Source organism: Sorex fumeus, unplaced genomic scaffold, assembly GCF_029834395.1.
Source record: "Sorex fumeus unplaced genomic scaffold, SorFum_2.1 ptg000007l, whole genome shotgun sequence".
Taxonomy (NCBI): domain Eukaryota; kingdom Metazoa; phylum Chordata; class Mammalia; order Eulipotyphla; family Soricidae; genus Sorex; species Sorex fumeus.
In genome coordinates this window covers 38,860,700-38,879,483 of record NW_026606064.1, presented here as the reverse complement: position 1 = coordinate 38,879,483, position 18,784 = coordinate 38,860,700, and the positions used below count along the sequence as shown (strand labels likewise).

The window sequence follows — 18,784 nt, the reverse complement described above, 5'->3', positions numbered from 1 at the left end:
AAGGACTCAGTCCCAGGAGCCGAAAACCTCCAGAATTCAACTGCCACCATGCTCATAGTCTCCCTCCACATTCTCCGGCAAGGCCTCACCCATGAGTGAATCCCCAGAAAACCCAGGTATGTGGGACTCTGTGACTGAGAACTGTGGGTTCAATGAGACCAGGAACAGAAATCCTCTACCCATATTCCCCTGTCTCCGGCAACTCAGCAGTCACTCCCATAAGCCACCTCTGGCTGGCACCAGATAATCTCGCTATAGGCTACCATCCAGATAGCATGTTCTTCTTTTCCGGAAGGAAGCATAACATGACACTCTGTGAGAGTGAGAGGGGTGAGACCCCCCCTCCCGCCCCAAGGGACCCAGCCCTGCAGTTGAAAACCTCCAGAACTCAACTGCCACCATGCTCACAGCTGCTCTCCACACCCTAGGACTGAGCCGCACCCAGGAGTCAACCTATTCCTGGACAGTGTAGTCACATTCATAGCTAGAGACACTTCATAGGACACACCGTACTAATACTCCAAGAGTACCGTACCATATCTGATGGGGTTCAAAGTAGGAGGTAACCAGTCTTAGAAAGAAAATTTTTTTACAGATATATATGTATAAGCACACAAGGCTCAACCTTTAACAACATGTTAGTGTTCTCTTCTAGAAGGGCTAATGGCCCCTGTGTGAAATACAACAATCTTCACACTCTTTCTTCTAAGGATACTTTTTTTGTAGCATTTTCAGCGGTTTTTCATAACAAATACAAAATATATTATTTCGGTTCTGCTTTGGGGCAGGGGTTGGGGTTCAGGATGGAAACATCCGAAATATGATGGTGGGAAAGTTGTAATGGTGGTGGGATTGGTGTTTGAATATTAAATGTAATCAAATATGTGAACTACTTTATAAAATTAAAAATAAAAAAGAGAAATAAAAAGAAATTTGAAAGTAAGCATCCTCACTGTATAGGCCTATAAAAACAGAGTGGGACAATGCCCTTGACCTGAGCCAGGGCTCTTGTAAGATTGGTGTGAGGTTATGTCAAGATTTGACGATAAACAAGACAGTGCTTCTGTGCGGTGTGGGCAGCATTTTGAGACACATTCCCATACTCTAAAGCTTCCAAGGCTCATCACATTTGCCTGCTTTTACCAGAAACTGTATACTGCCTACTTCTTGCACTCTCAGAATTCTATCACACACTATCTGAGCTAAACCTCGGTGGATTTTATGATTTTAGTGGTTCTGGGATGAAACCGAGATCATCAGGCATGCAAGTCACGTACTCTATCACTGAGCCACATCCCAATCCGAGCATCTGTTCAGGTGCTCTGATTTCTCTTGGATCAGCCTTGGAAAGTTACTGTAGCCTACTTAATTCTCTATAGCATTCATTCTTTGGGGGGAAAAAAGGAACAAAAAAAAAACTGCTCCTGCCTTAATTAAAGTGATAAAGAGACCAGGAAGTGAGCCCCTGCTGTTAGGAAAATGTGCCAGTGCCATGGCCTTACTCCATGCAGGGTCACAGTAAAAAAATAACAAACAACAAAAAGCCACAATATCTGCAGAGTATCATAAAATATACTATCAGATACATTGTCAGAATCTTGTAAATGATTTTCACTAACAAGACCCCTGCTAGGCTTCAGAGAGATGGATTTCAGCCTGCTGCATGGATGACCCTCTGCCATTCTGCTGTCCTTAGGGGCAGCAGTGCACAGACCCCCCTTCCCCATCCTGAAGTTAGTCACCTATTTTGTGGGAGACAGTGGAAGCAGTTGTGATAAAGAGACTTGGGAGGGTGTGATTCTTGTTTGACTTCTCTGCTCTAATCCTGAGAAAACATAAAGGAGCTCACTCGTGAATGACTTAAAAGTCTGTCTTACAGAACTGACCTTTTGACCTGACTAACAGTGACCAACCTATTAGCATTGCATGACTGAGCAGAGAGCTTTTTTCCCGAATTATTTTAACTTGGACTTAATTTTGGTTTTACCATTGTGTTTGCAAGAGAAACCAAGACCTAGCTTTAGCTTTGTGATTTCACAGTACCAACTTTTTGCTGTGGTCTTTAGAAGGCTGGAGTTGGGCTCAGGTGAAGATTATGACCACTTAACATACCAGAGATAAGTGATAAAGAGAAATTACAAATTAGCTAGTGATATTCAGGTGGTCACAGGAAAGATCAGAGGAGAAGATGATTAAGAACTCAGAGCTGTCACTCTATCACCCTCAAGGGCATTTGGACAATAAAAAAAACAAACAAACAAACAAACAAACAAAAAACTACTGTTTCTTTTGAGGTGCAAAAGCTTCTTAGTTTAATGTAGTCCCATTTGTTTATGTTTGTTTCCACTTGCTTGGTCAGTGGTGTTTCATCCTTAAAAATGCTTTTAGCTTCAATGTCATGGAGGGTTCTTGCCTACATTCTCCTCCGTATACCTTATGGATTCAGGTCTGATAATCAGGCCTTTAATCCACTTTGATCTGACTTTTATGTCTGGCATGAGACAGAGGTCAGAGTTCATTATTTTTTTCAGGTAGCTGTCCAGTTTTCCCAGCACCACTTGTTAAAGAGGTTTTCCTTATTCCACCTAACAGTTCTTGCTCCTCTATCAAAGATTAAGTGATCATATATTTGAGAGTTTGTGACAGGATATTCAACTCTGTTCCATTGGTCTGCAGGTCTGTTTCTAATTCAATACCATGCTATTTTAATTACTACTGCTTTGTACAGTTTGAAGTTGGGGAAGGTGATGCCACTCATCTTCTTTTCCCAAGGTTTTAGCTCTTTATAAAGATTTATTGTTCCATATAAATTTCAGGAGTATTTTGTCTACTTCTTTAAAGAATGTCATGGGAATCCTTAAAGGAACTGTGTTAAATCTGTATAGTACTTTGGGAAGTACTGCCATTTTGATAATGTTAATCCTCCCAATCTAATACCCATCTGATAAGGGACTAATATCCAGGATATACAAGACACTAGTAGTATTGCATGAGAAAAAAAAAACTCCAACCCCATCAAAAAATGGGGAGAGAATATGAACAGAAGCTTCCTCAAAAAAGAAATACTAATGGCTAAAAGGTACAGGAGAAAATTCTCTCCATCACTAACCATTAGGGAGATGCAAATGAAAACAATGAGATATCATCTCATACCACAGAGACTGGCACACATCCAAAAGAACAAGAACAACCAGTCCTGGCGCAGATGTGGGGAGAAAGGAACTCTCTTTCATTGTTGACGGGAATGCCAACTGGTCCAGCCTTTTTGGAAAACAATTTGGGCATTCTTTCAAAAACTAAAAATTGAGCTTCCATATGAACCCACAATACCACTTCTGGGAATATATCCTGAAGGTACAAAACAGCACAATAGAAATGACATCTGCACCTGTATGTTCACTGCAGCACTGTTCACAATAGTCAGAATCTGAAAATAACCCGAGTGCCCAAAAAGAGATGACTGATTAAAGAAACTTTGGTACATCTACACAATGAAATACTATGCAGCAGTTAGAAAAGATGAAGTGATGAAAACTGCTTGTAAGTGGATGGCCATGAAGAATATCATGCTAAGTGAAATGAGTTAGAAAGAGAGAGACAGACATAGAATGACTGCACTCATTTGTGGAATATAAAATAACGTAATATGAAACTGATACCCACAAGGACTAGGAATATTGCTCCATAGTTGGAAGCCTGCGTCATGAGGTGGTGGAGAAGGCAGCTGAAATAGAGAAGGGATAACTAAGTCAGTGATGGTTGGAGGGATTGTTCAGAATGGGAGATGAGTGCTGAAAGTAGATAAAGGACCAAATGTTACAGCCTTTCAGTATCTATATTGCAAACCATAATGCCCAAAAGCAGAGAGAGAGTATGGGTAAAATTGTCTGCCATAGAGGTAGGGAGAGGGCTGGAATGGGGGGGAGCTGATAGTGGAGACACTGGTGGTGGAAAACGTGCACTGGTGAAGGGATCAGAATCAGGCCTTTGATTCTATTGAGACGGAAGCGGTCATTGAAGCCCTAGCCAATCAGGGCATTCAAGCCCAATACATCAAGATCCTCCGCGAGCTGTATTGCGGATTCACTACCAGGATCTCACCATTCTACAAAGAAGTGATCGTTGATGTCAAGAGAGGGGTGCGGCAGGGTGATACCATTTCACCGAAACTCTTCAGTGCCACCCTCGAGAACATCATGCGACGACTGGAATGGGAAGGAATGGGAGTGAAGATAGAAGGTCGGCAACTACACCACCTCCGCTTTGCTGATGACATTGTTTTAATAACACCAAACATCAGTCAAGCGGCACAAATGCTGGCCGATTTTGACCGTGAGTGTGGAAAGGTAGGACTACAGCTGAATCTTACGAAGACAATGTTTATGAGAAACAGCCTCGTTCCTGATGCCCCATTCGCTCTCAACAGAACGACCATCTTCGAATGCAACAGTTATCTGTACCTAGGTCAAGAAGTCAACATGACAAATGACCTGGCACCCGAGCTGCGCAGGAGGAAGAGAGCGGCTTTGAACGCCTTCAAGAACGTCGAAGAAATAGCTAAGAGGACGAAGAACCTCCGGCTCCGGGCACATCTCTTTGATTCCACTGTTCTTCCTGCATTAACATATGCCTCAGAGATCTGGGCCCTACGCAAACAAGATGAGAACGCTATTCAGGTCTCCCAAAGAAGAATAGAAAGAGTTATGCTTGGAATATCACGTTTCACTCAAACGAGAGAAACAATCTGGAGTTCTGACATCCGTCGACGATCAAGAATCAGGGACGCTGTCTCATTTGCCAAGGTGTCAAAAATCAGATGGGCTGGTCACATAATGAGATTTAAAGACGACCGCTGGACTAGAGCTGTTATCGACTGGATTCCACAGGATGTCAAAAGACCGCATGGCCACCCACCTACCAGATGGTCAGACTTCTTCATCAAGATCATGAACGATCGGTTTGAGGCTCTTCACGTTCCCAGAGCGAACAGATGCCATTGGGCTACACTAGCACGCGACAGGGACAAATGGAGACGTTACTGGCGCCCGCTCGAGCAAATCGACGACTAACGGGAAGTTAAGTGATTAAGTGATTAAGTGATGAAGGGATGGGTGTTCGATCACTGTATGACTGAAACTCAAACATGAAAGCTTTGTAACTGTATCTCACGGTGATTCAAAAAATAAATAAACTACTAGACAAAAATACTATTTATGGCAATAAAGTTTAGAAGAACTCCAATATTTCTCAAATTTTATAGGTTTAATGCTTTGAATTTCTTTAAAGGGAATGGCTGGAATCAAAAAGAAATGGTCAGAAGGTCTATGTGAATATCTTTTAAAAAAAATTAGCAAACTTGGAAAAACTGGACCACTACATCTAAAAAAAAAATGGACTCAAACCTTGACCTAACACCATGCATAAAAATCAGATCAAAATGGATTAAAGACCTCAACATCAGACCAGAATCCATAAGGTACACTGAGGAAAAGGTCGGCAAAACCCTCCACAACATTAAAGCTAAAGGTATCTTCTCAAACAACATGCTACTGACCAATCAACTGGAAGCAAAAATAAACAAATGGAACTATCTTAAACTACAAAGTTTCTGCACTTCAAAAGAAACAATGATCAGGATACAAAGACTGCCCATGGGATGGGAAAGGATATTCACCCAATACCCTTCTGATTAGTGGTTAATATCAAAGATATATAAGGCGCTGGTTGAACTCTACAAGAGGAAAACATCCAACCCCAACAGAAAATGGGGCAATGAAATGAATAGAAACTTTCTCAAAGAAGAAATCTGAATGGCCAAAAGGTACATGAAAAAATGCTCTTTATCATTAATCATCAGAGAGATGCAGAACAAAACAACAAGATATCATCTCACACCACAGAAACTGGCACACATCCGAAAGAACAAAAGCAACAGGTGTTGGTGTGGATGTGGGGAGAAAGGGAATCTCCTTCACTGTTGTTGGAAATGCCACTGGTCCAGTCTTTTTTGGAAAACAATATGGGCATTCCTTAAAAAACTAGAAACTGAGTTTCCATTTGACTCCACAATATCACTTCTGGGAATATTACCTGGGGGCCCAAAAATACACAGCAGAAACACCATCTGCACTCCTATGTTCACTTAGCACTGTTCACAATAGCCAGAATTTGGAAACAACCTGAGTGTCCAAGAACAGACGAATGGATAAAGAAACTTTGGCACATCTACACAATGGAATACTATGCAGCTGTTAGGAAAAATGAAGTCATGAAATTTGCATTTGCCTATAATGGATGAACATGGAGAGTGTCATAATGAGTGAAATGAGTCAGAAGGATAGGAACAGATATAGAACGGCTGCATTCTTTTGTGGTATATAAAACAAAATATAGTATAAGACTAATATCAATCGCCAGGGAAAACAGGGGTTAGGAGGACTGGATAATGGTTGGGATTAACCACATGTGTGTAGGGGGCTGAAAGAAGGTAAGATAGAGAAGAGACCAGTATGACAATAATAGCTGGGAATGTCCATGCTGGATAAGATCTGAGTGTTAAAAGTAGGTAAAGAGATATTCTCGATGACCTTTCAGTATCAATATTGCAAACCACAATACCCAAAAGGAGAGAAAGAGAGAGGGAGATAGAGAGAAGGAGAGAGAGAGAAAGAGAGGAAAAGCGTCTGCCACAGAGGCAGGCAGGGAGATGGAGGGTGATGGGAAGAACCCGGGGACACTGGAAATGTATACTGCCCTGGAGGTATGGGTGTTGGAATACTTTATGAATGAAATTCTATCATGAATAGCTTTGAAAGGATCTATCTCACAATGATTCTATAAAATAGTTAAAAATATGTTAGCAAATCACGGTCACAGTCCTCCCGTTCATCAATTTGCTCGAGCAGGCCCAGTAACGTCTCCATTGGAGACTTTGTTGTTACTGTGTTTGGCATATCGAATACATCACGGGTAGCTTGCCAGGCTCTGCCGTGCGGGAGAGATACTCTCGGTAGCTTGCCGGGCTCTTCGAGAGGGGCAGAGGAATCGAACTCGGGTCGGCCATATTGGCTGCGTGCAAGGCAAACACCCTACCGCTGTGCTATCGCTCCAGCCCATTAGCAAATCAAATCTAACAATATATCAAAAAGATCATATACCAAATAGAATTAATCTCAGATGGAAGGACATCTTCATGTACACAAGTGAAACAATGTAATACATCAATATAAGGAAAACTTAAAACCATATGATAATATCAACAGATGCAGAGAACGCATTTAACAAAGTCCAACACCCACTCATGATGAAAACAATAAAATGGGAATAGAAGGAAATTTCTTCAATATAGTTGAGGTCATCTACCATGAAATCACAGCTCAATGGAAATCTTTTGGAGAAGTTCATTAAGAGAAGAGCAAGTGAGGTCACTGGTTATCAAGAAAGTGTAGGGCCCTTGACTATCTACCCTTTACTTTTGCGGGCCTAGGCCAGAACTCACCTGGATGATGAAGCCAGTGGAAGAACACTGCCTAACCCAGAGACTGAATTTCCGCTTTTTCCTCTTTCGCAGTTCCCGCTCCGTGCATGTAGCAATGAACACAGGGTCCTCGTCAATCAAGGGTTCATGTAGCACCTGCCAGGGAAAAACAAGCAGATTCTCAAGAAAGGTAGCATGAGCTTGGGGATGGAAGAATTTAGTTTCTGCCTTTAATCAGTCATGTGACCTGGGCCAAATTACTTTAGCTCTCTGATCTCAGTCTTTCTCATCTATGAAAGGTTACTATCAGTGTCTACACCACTGTTTATGAAGGATTAAGTAAGAAAGTATATGTGAAGCACAGGCATTGGCAGAGGGCAGGTATTAGATGACTTATAGATGATAATGATGATGATGATGGTGATAATTAGACTTAGGTTCTCACTAACAAACTCTTAGTAAAAGGATCTCTAGGAGGGGTTTCAGCTATCAGCTGAAGTACCAATTGTGGGTACCAACTTCTTTCCAAGGAAGACCTTTTTATATGGATGACTTCAACTGCTAAAAAATGTTTTTCTCTGGATGATTAAAAATTTACATATTTCTTATCCAAAATCTATTTTGATTTTGTATGATTCTACGACTGGATCTGGTTCCTGGCCCTGTGTGAATAAAGAAGCACACAGATTATTTTATTCATTTTATTTTTATTTTATTGAATCACCGTGAGTTATAGTTACAAAACTTTCATGTTTGAGTTTCAGTCATACAATGATCGAACACCCATGCCTCCACCAGTGTACATTTTCCACCGCCAATGTCCCCAGTGTCCTCCTTTCCCTTCCCCTGTCTCTATGGCAGAAAATTGCTCTCTTATTCTCTCTTTCTACTAAAGGGTATTATAGTTTGCAATACACATTACAGATAATGACAAGCCATCATGTTTCATCCTTTAACTATTTTCAACACACATCTCCCATTCCAAGCAATCCCTCCAACCATCACTGACTTAGTGATCCCTTGTGTATTCCAGCTGCTTCTTCCCCAGCACATAAGGCCAACCACAGAGTAATCTTCCTGGCCATTGGCTCTATTGTCCTTGGGTGTTAGAAATTGATCAAATACTCCTGAACTTCATATGGAACAACAAACCCCCACGAATAGCTAAGGCGATTCTTGGGGAAAAGAAAATGGGAGGAAACAACCTCCCCAACCTCAAACTCTACTACAAAGCAGTAATAATTTAAAACAGCATGGTATTGGAATAAAGGCAGAGCCACAGACCAGTGGAACAGGGTTGAATATACTGACATCTCCTCCCAAACATATGATCATCTAATCTTTGATAAGGGAGCAAGAAATGTGAAGTGGAGCAAGGAAAGCCTCTTTGACAAATTTTGCTGGCAAAACTGTACAGCTACATGCAAAAAAATGGGCTCAGATCTCTACCTAACACCAAGTACAAAAGTAGATCAAAATGGATTAAAGATCTCAACATCAGACCAGAATCCATAAGGTCAGTCACAGTCACAGTCCTCCCGTTGTTCATCGATTTGCTCGAGCGGGCCCAGTAACATCTCCATCATGAGACTTGTTGTTACTGTGTTTGGCATATTGAATACGCCATGGGTAGCTTGCCAGGCTCTGCCATGTGGGTGAGATACTCTTGGTAGCTTGCCGGGCTCTCTGAGAGGGGTGGAGGAATCGAACTTGGGTCAGCCATGTTGGCCGCTTGTTAAGGCAAACACCCTACCGCTGTGCTATTGCTCCAGCCAAGGTACAGACAAGGTTGGCAAAACCCTCCACGACACTGAAGTAAACAATATCTTCAAAGATGACACACCACTGACCAAGCAAGTGAAAACAGAGATAGACAAATGGGATATCTTAAACTAAGAAGCTTTTGCACCTCAAAAGAAACAGTCTACCATAGAAAGATTGCATTCATCTGGGGGATATAAAATAACAAAATAGGAGATTAATACCCAAGAATAGCTGAGATCAACACCAGGGGGATTACTCCATAGCTTAGAGGCCAGGCGGATATTCTAGGGGAAAGGACAGTTCAGATAGAGAAGGGAGCACCAAATGGAGAGTGTTTGGAGGATCCTCCCAGGAGGGGAGATGCAGGTTGAAAGCAGACTGGACTGAACATGTTTGCCACTCAATGCCTCTTTTGCTGATCACAACACCCAAAAGGAGAGAGAGAACAAAAGGGAATGCCCTGCCACAGTGGCGGGGGGATGGGGGGGTGGGGGGGATATTATCCATGGTGGTGGAAAATGGGCACTGGTGGAGGGATGGGTATTTGATCATGGTATGACCGAAATCCAAGCACAAAAATTTGTAAATCTACAACTGTACCTCATGGTGTTTCACTAATAAAAAATTAAAAAAAAAAAAAAGAAACAGTCTACAGAATGGGAAAGGATATTCATTCGCCCAATACCCATCTGACAAGGGGTTGATATCAAGGATATACAAAGCACTGGTTGAACTCCACAAGGAGAAAACATCCAACCCCATAAAAAAATGGGCGAACTAAAAAAACAGAAACTTTCTCAAAGAAAAAATCCGAATGGCAAAAAGGCACATGAGAAAGTGGCCTACATCACTAATCATCAGGGAGATGCAGATCAAAACAACGAGATATCATCTTAAACCACAGAGACCGGCCCACATCCAAAAAGTTGAAGTTGGTGCAGATGTGGCAAGAAAGGGACCCTCCTTCACTGCTTCTGGGAATGCCGAATGGTTCAGCCCTTTTGGAAAACAGTATGGACAATTCTCAAAAATTAGAAATTGAGCTCCCATTTGACCCAGCAATACCATTCCTGGGAATATACAGTGGAGAGGCAAGAAAGTACAGTCGAAATGACATCTACACTTCTATGTTCATTGTTGCACTGTTCACAATAGCCAACATTTGGGGAAAAAAAAATCGAGTGCCCGAGAACAGATGACTGGTTAAAGAAACTCTGGTACATCTACACATGGAATACTATGCAGTTGTTAGAAAAGATGAAGTCATAAAATTTACATACAAGTGGTTCTACATGGAAAGTATCATGTTAAGTGAAATGAGCCATAAAGAGAGGAACAGACATAGAAAGAGTGCACTCATCTGGGGAGTAGCAGAACAGGATATAAAGTAGCAGAACAGGATTCAAACACCAAGTATAGTTGAGATAAGTACCAGGAGGTCTGCTCCAGGGCTTGGAAGCCAGCAGCACATGCTGGGGGAAAAGGCAGCTCAGATAGAGAAGTGAACACTAGCAAAGGATGTTTGGAGGACTTGCTTGGGATGCGAGTTGAATGCTCAAAGTAGACTATAGCCCAAACCTGATGGACACTCAATACCTCTATTGCAAACTAAAAGACCCTGAAGTAAAGAGTGAGCAAAAGGGAATGCCCTGCCACCGAGGCAGGGTGGGGTTGGGGGGTGGGAGGGCTACTAGGATCATTGGTGGTGGAGAATGGGCACTGGTGGAGGGAGGGGTACTCGATCATTGTATAACTGAAACACAAGCACAAAAGTTTGTAAGTCTACAACTATACCTCATGGTGTTTCACTAATAAAAAAAAAGAAAAAAGGAGAAACTTTGGTATATCTACACAATGGAATATTATGCATCTGTCAGGAAAGATGAAGTCATGAAATTTGCTTCTAAGTGGATGGTCATGGAGAACATCATGCTAAGTGAAATGAGTAAAAAAAGAGAGGGACAGACATAGAAGGACTGTATGCATTTTTGGAATATAAAATATCGTAATATGAGCACACTAATTCTTTAGGTAATCAAGAGTTCTTACAGACTGGTATACAACCTTCTTTTCCAGGCCAAATGTTCTGCTTGTAAAAACCCTTTGCTCAAGTAGAACAACACCTTGTTATTGTGACTCAGTCTCTGGCTTTACAGAATTGTCCTACCACACTCTATGACGAAGAATCTTAATGCAATTTCTAAACTTATTAACCTATATCAACTTCATGATAATATTGTTACAGGGTTTCTTCAGTGACAATAAAGTAAAAAATAAATAGCATTACAAAAACAGGTTCCACAGCCAGGGGCGGGGTGAGTGAGAGGGAGGTGGGTGGGGCAGATATGGTTAAAGCTTCACTTCTTTGACCTCAAATTTTGCTGTGAGACTTTTGGGGACCTTTTACGAATCTTCCAACCTAGTACTTCCCAGTACTTCCTAGTACTTCCAACCTGTACTTCCCAACCTAGTCATATTTCAAACTTAAGAATCTGTGTGTCATGCTAAGGGAAAAGGGAGTTCAGATAGAGAAGGGAGCACCAAGTAAAGGGTGTTGGGAGGATCCTCCCAGGATGGAAGAAGCATGCTGAAAGTAGACTATAGACCAAACATGATTGCCACTCAATGCCTCTTTTGCAAACCACAACACCCAAAAGGAGAGAGAGAACAAAATGGAATGCCCTGCCACAGAGAGAGGGTGAGATGGGGGGATAGGGGGTGGGAGGGATACTGGGAACTGTGGTGGTGGAGGATGGGCACTGGTGGAGGGATGGGCATTCGATCACTGTATAACTGAAAACCAAGCACAAAAATTTGTAAGTCTACAACTGTACCTCATGGTGTTTCACTAATAAAAATTTAAAAAAAAAGAATTTGTGTGCCAATGCCTTTTCAACAAAGGAAATTCTAAACAATAATGATGCATCTTTTGTCAAAATAATGAACATAATCAAAGTAGAGAGTTAAGTAGAAATCATCTGCCTCACAGGCATTGGGAGGGGTGGGAGGGGGGTATATTGGGAGTTCTTGGTGGTGAAAAATGAGTACTGGTGAAGGGAAAGGTGTTTGATCATTGTATGACCAAGACTTAAACCTGAAAGCTTTGTAACTTTTCCCAAGTGATTCAATAAATAAATATAAGAAGAAGAAAAAATAATCTGTGTGCATATCCGGAGTTTATTAAAACAATAGGTGCAGAAAACACTGTGATTCAGAGAACTCTGTATAGTGCTCTAGTTTGGGGCTGTGAGCGAAGTTTCTCTGAATCACCTCCTGTTGAAATTAATATTACAATGGAAGCCTGGAGAGATTGCTCAAAAGGCTGGAGCATGCTGTGCATGTGGACTACCAAGTTTAATACCTGGTACTGGGGCACCACCAGAAAAGAACCCTGAGCATTGAGCTGAGAGCAGCTACTAGGTGTGACCCCCCCCCCAAACAAAAGCAAAATAAAAATAAAATGTTCTAGTGGAATCTCTCTTGTTTGTGAATTGCCTATGACTTCTGCCTGGCAGTGGTGGCAGAGTTGACTATACAAGCCATCACTAACTGGCCATTGACAGTAAAAGTGTACCAGCCCTTAGTATCGTTCAAACTTCAGGAAAATCCTTCCCACGGATTTTACTGAAAAAGTGGATTAATTGTAGTAATTCAATAGATTTGTGGCCAGGTCCAAGTTTCCTCACTCCCAACATGTTCCCAAGCCAACACAAGACTTCACAGGACAGAGAAAATACATGTCACTTGTGATCTGGACAGTATTCATCCACTAATATTACTGTGAGTTCCATTAAAAAACAAAGCACCAAAAGTAGACTATAGACCAAACATGATTGTCACCCATTGCCTCTTTTGCAAACCATAACACCAAATAAGAGAGAGAGAAGAAAAGGGAATGCCCTACCACAGAAGCAGGGTGGGATGTGAGGGATGGGGGGTGGGAGGGATACTGGGATCCGTGGTGGTGGGAAATGGGCACTGGTGGAGGGATGGGTATTTGATCATTGTATAATTGAAACCCAGGCACAGAAATTTGTAAGTCTAGAACTGTACCTCACGATGTCTCACTAATAGAAAATAAATAAATAAATAAATAAATAATGTGCATCAGGGGAGTATGGTGCCGCCAGCAGGTCAATCTGTACCTGTGAGGCAAGTACATCAGCAGCCTGATGGTGCCTTCAGACTTCTAGACACCCCAAAATTGCTGATGTACCTTTGGCCAGACCCCAACAATTTGGGGCCAAGTTTACCAAGAAAGTAAAAGGCCCTCCCGTTGATCGTCGATTTGCTCGAGCGGGCCCAGTAACGTCTCCATTGGAGACTTTGTTGTTACTGTGTCTGGCATATCAAATACTCTCGGTAGCTTGCTAGGCTCTCCGAGAGGGGCGGAGGAATCGAACTCGGGTCGGCCATGTTGGCCACGTGTAAGGCGAACGCCCTACCCGCTGTGCTATCGCTCCAGCCCAAGAAAGTAAACAGCCAAAAATTAGGTACGTGGGAGACACAAAGTACCTCCGGCTCAGCAATATAATTGGAGGCAAGACCTCTCTGGTTCCTGATCAAACTGCTTAATGGCCATGATCCCAGAGACTCAGAAACAAATCTCAGAACCCAGCAGCTTTTGGCAGAAATGCATCTGGTCCCCACAGTAGGTTACCGGTGCCGGTCACCCCAGGTGAGAATAGGTTTCGTGCCTTGGCCTGTTCCCCCTGGTGGCTTCATGGCCACCATTCTCCAGAGGCCAGTGGACAGTCAGGTTTGGGCCCGCAGTGATGAGACACATTGGGCCACACAGGATGGGGGTGGAGCCGGCCCTTTTCTCCCCGCCCCAATGAGACCCTGAGTCACCTCCCACAAACAGCCTCTCTGGCTCCTGATCAAGCTGCTTAATAGCCATGATCCCAGAGACTCAGGAACAAATCTTGGAATAGAGCAGGTTTGGGCAGAAATCCCTCCAGATTTAATTGTTAAAATTGTGGAATTCCAAAATCATCATGTTATTCATAACCAGCAATAGAAAACAAATTGTCTATAGTTGTCTTTCCAGCAGATATTAGTGTTGGGGTAAAATCCCAAACAATAATGGTGGGTCTGGGGTCAAAATATTGAATGAAACCAAAGAAAAAGAGTAATGTGGAAATCATTTGCCCCACAGGTAGTGGGAGAGTGTAGGACAGAGGGTATACTGGGTTTTTTGGTGTTGGAAATTGGGCACTGGTGAAGAGACAGGTGTTTCATCATTGTATGACCGAGACTAAAACCCAAAAACTTTGTAACTGCTCTCACGGTGATTCAAAAAATAAATTTATAAAAAAGAAAGAAAAAAGTGTGCATCACTTTGAGGTCATGGGTGGAAGCTACATGGGTTTTCTCACTTTCAGAAAACCCATCTACCTAACTACACCTTCATGGAATAGACAATGAGTTGCAAATTTAGATTTAACCAGATGCTTCAAAGCCAGCAATAATTCATAGCCTCCACTGTTTGTTCCCATCTTTTCTATCATGACACAATGCCTCACAGAGCAGTACACTCTCTAGCACACAGAAAATGAAACCCAGTGTTTTCTCCTTTGGCTGAAGACTGTCAAGACTTCTGTCACCCAGCTGTATGTCCTGAAATTCCCTCTGTGTGTACAGTGGAAGTGGAAGATAAAACATTCACTTCTCTGTATAATCCCTCCCTGGAAATATTCCTAATTAACCTGTCCTCAGTTCTGAGGAAATAGAGTCTCCAGGTTGTGTAAATAAACATGCATATGTGAATGTGGAGTTACCTTTTGATTCTGGGAGCTCTGTGAAGATTTTAGAAGACTCTAAACTAATCCTAAAGAGTCATAATTTTTTAATAAAAAAGGGCTATAAGTTTGCATGGCAGAGTGTACACATGTGGGTCTTTGAGGTGAATGAAGTGTGTGTAAGGGGAAAGGATGCAGAGAATCCCGGGAGTTCTGAGTAAAGCCATGGCCACACTTGGTCGAGGGATGAATGAGAAACATTCAAAATGGTCTCCCCATGTAGTAGAAATGACTCTCAGGAAAGGTGCTATAGAATTCACTGGCTGTAGGTGGCCAATCATCTTGTTGTAGATGAGCAACCAAACTCTCTGCCTTTCTTCTGGATTTGAACACATTCCATCTGATTATCAGCCAATGGAAAAACCAGTCCAAGAGAATTTGACTTTCTCTCTGTGTTCCCGTCACTTAGGTATAGTACTTTGGGCATTTTGTTTGCCCCCAGATCCACTTTCGATTTTTACTACCTGGGGCTGTGGTCCAGGGGCCAACCTCTTATAAACTGTATTCCTATGATCCTGCCCCACAGGATCTTGACTGCTAGTGGGAGGTGTGAATAAGATAAAGAACTAGCCACTCCCTTCCTGCTTGGTAGGGGTAAAACCATGCAGCTTCTTCCTCTCCTTGGAGAGGTCTAGTATCAGGTCCTACACTGTTGTTAACCTGGGTTATGCCACCACTCTTGTCATTCCCTTCAACCCGGATCACGTGTCTGTCCCTGCCCTTGCCCCTGCATCCAGTTCTCTACATCTGTCTTCCAGTACACAGCAAGTGCTTAGCATGATGAAGCCTTTCCCCACATAGCCTTTAATTTAGGGCCCTCTTCTGTGTCTCATCAACTGAAAGCAAAGAAGTTGTGAGGAATAAGAATAGGAATAAAATAAAATGAAATAAAATAAAGGGACCATCTCCCCAAGTGCTTTCTGGACTAACTTCTAACCCACAACAGGACTGTCTTGTTGTAAAGTTGCCACCTAGCCATACCCCCAGTCCAGCTACTACTACTCAGAACACCACTGCACACCATTCCTACCCCCAAACATCCCAAACATCCATGCCCATAAATCTCAAAATTTTCTAGTGAGCATTGCAGTCTCAGGATATCCAAGACTCCAGAGACATACACAGCCATGGTAATCACTTTGGGTTAAAGATTTCTGATGTGTGATACTTCAATTACAGACCACATGGGTTTTACACAGTAGGCATCAACACACCTAATCAGAGTCACCAATGGACTAGCCTAACCTCAGAAGTGAAAGGATCCTCAGTAACCTTATCTTTAGACTGTTAAATATAAACCATCCCAAAAAACTGGTTTTTTAATACCTAGCAATAACTCAGGACAGACAACCCACAGCCTTTTCCAACAACTTTTCAAATGACTGTCCCTAAGGATGTTACAAATACTATTGTTTTCTCTTTGCATCTGGCAAACATATAGCTAGTTTTATTTTCAATCAAGCAAACGTTAAGAGAAACAAAAACAAATGCACTCAGTAATCTTGGTTTTGCAGGGACTACTAAAAGCAGAGCTCATGTATCCAAAAGACCCCATAAAGTAGGAAATTAAGTGACACAACCATTAGAGCAGGCAAAATGTATTTGATTTAAATAATGGGATCAGGCAGGGAATTGGAAGTCAACATGAGAATGCAAGGGTTAGAGTTGACATTCTTTCCATGACTTTCATTAGGCTAGAAGACTGGGAAAAATTGCAAAGGCAGAAAGAAGAAACTTCTCAAGAGTCATAAAAAGATGGCTAAGACTGAGGTCATATTCACAGAATTGAGGTAGGACATCCCCGACAATTTTAAGGTAGCAACAGACCTTTCAGAGGAAGGCATCTTGATCACTTGAAACCCAGAGTCTTCTTTTCTTTTTTTTTAATTGAATCACCGTGAGATACAGTTACAAAGCTCTCATGTTTGACTTTCAGTCACACGATGATAGAACATCCATCCCTCCACCAGTGCACAGTATCCTCCCTCCCCTCCCAACCCTCCCCCTGCCTCTATGGCAGACAATTTCCCCCATACTCTCTCTCTCTCTACTTTAACCCAGAGGTTTCGAGCTGTGTAGAGAAGAGGTAAGGCATGTAGTTAAAGAAAGAATCTAGGAAGGATCATCAAAAGAGGTTTATGAAGATCCCTAAGAGAGAGGCACAACTCTAGGGAAACTGATGGGTCTTTAGATGTGTACAGAAAAATGAAGTTGATTTTTGTTTCCATATAAAACAGATCAAGGGAATTATGCTCATGTGAGCCGAGAACTTCCCAGAATCTGGGTTAAAGAAACCTATAGTAAAGAAACACCTCTTTAGTTTACCACTATAGGTTACTAGAGAAAATCAAAGGATGATCCAGAAACTAACTTGCTATAGTCAAATGCAATAATCACAGGAGGTGACCAAAGAAGAATGAGTATAACAGAGACTTGGAGAACAGGTTAGGAAGGTCAGAACAGCATGAGCAGTCATGACTCTTAGCTGGCTCTAGATTGCTTTGAAATTCACTTTCCCCTGTCCCCTCTCCCCTTCCCCACCTTTTCCCTCCCATCCCCCCTCTCTCCCCCACCTCACATCTGCCACATGTACCAGGTAAAGCATGAGGAACTCCTGAAAAATATTCACATTTAAGGCTTATTCTTTTATCATTAGGCTTTGAGCACCTGGTTATCATCAATAGATGAGCACGTACAGAGAACAGAATTATTCTCTGCACAACAGAATTATAATTAGAAATAAATATAATTTCGAAAAATATAATTACTGGGAAGGGAGGATGAGGATTAAATAACAAAACTGCATCTCAGAGCAAGACACTGAATCCTGACTTCTTTGTGCTTTGGTATGGTAGTTATTATCTTTCTCCTCTTTAATGTGAAATTTATGGGTTAGAGGGATGGGAGAAGAGCAGAGTTTCCTTGATCTGACCTCAGAACCCAGGAAGGAACAAAGGAGGCCCAAGGTTACTACTGTTTCATGGGCTTTTAGTGCCACCCAGTGAGGCCAAAGAAGAGGGAAGGGACCTCTTGGTGCTCTTTTTCTGCATACATGCCTCACCTGGGTTTGGGAAGGCCTGAAGGCTGAGTCAAAGCTGCTTTGCAGAGAATCAAGAAAGGGCTGGACCTTGTAGAGCCCATGTGTGGTCTGGCTGGAGCGGAAAGCCACAATGTGGAAGTATTTGAGAATCTTCTCAAAGCGGGCCTGGCTCATAACAAGGGCAAGACTCCTGTTACTGTAGAAGCCACTGCTCCAGATGCTGAGGACTGACTCGCAGTGGGATATGCTGGTGGAGATCATGTAGCCCAGAAACGCCTTCATCTCCATGAGCGTCACCTCCACCCAGGTGCTGTCGCTCCCAAACCGATCCTGGAACTTCTTGGCATACATGTTTGTCTGTACCACCATGTTCTTGAGGACGTTGTCAGGGACAAAAAGCTGGAAGAAGTCCATGGCACTGGCACTGGGGGGCATCTTTCTTGTTGGACCTAAAATAAAGATGGACATGTGCTTACTGTACTGTCACAGTCCTGATCCAGTATGGAACACTTCGCATTGTTGGACCCCTCCAAAATGCCAACCTTGGCAGAACTCAAACACTCCATCCCCAGACGCTGTCCTGGCCGCCCCCACATATACAATAGCTGTGCTCCCAATATCCTGTGTCCTAGCAACCACCTTTTCATTTGCACACACTATGTTCTTACAAAATATGGCATATTCAGAAAAACTGATGCATGA

General features: G+C 42.4%; 1 protein-coding gene across 1 annotated transcript in view; it reads right to left on the bottom strand.

The window, feature by feature from the left end:
- Positions 1 to 18,784, bottom strand: part of PGBD5 (piggyBac transposable element derived 5) — a 136,037-nt gene that overhangs the window by 34,248 nt on the left and 83,005 nt on the right. The window contains exons 2-3 of the mRNA XM_056130759.1: positions 18,104 to 18,531; positions 7,499 to 7,633 (exon numbers count right to left, since the gene is read on the bottom strand). Coding sequence (XP_055986734.1) covers positions 7,499 to 7,633; positions 18,104 to 18,531 — 563 coding nt within the window. The remainder of the gene's footprint in view (positions 1 to 7,498; positions 7,634 to 18,103; positions 18,532 to 18,784) is intronic.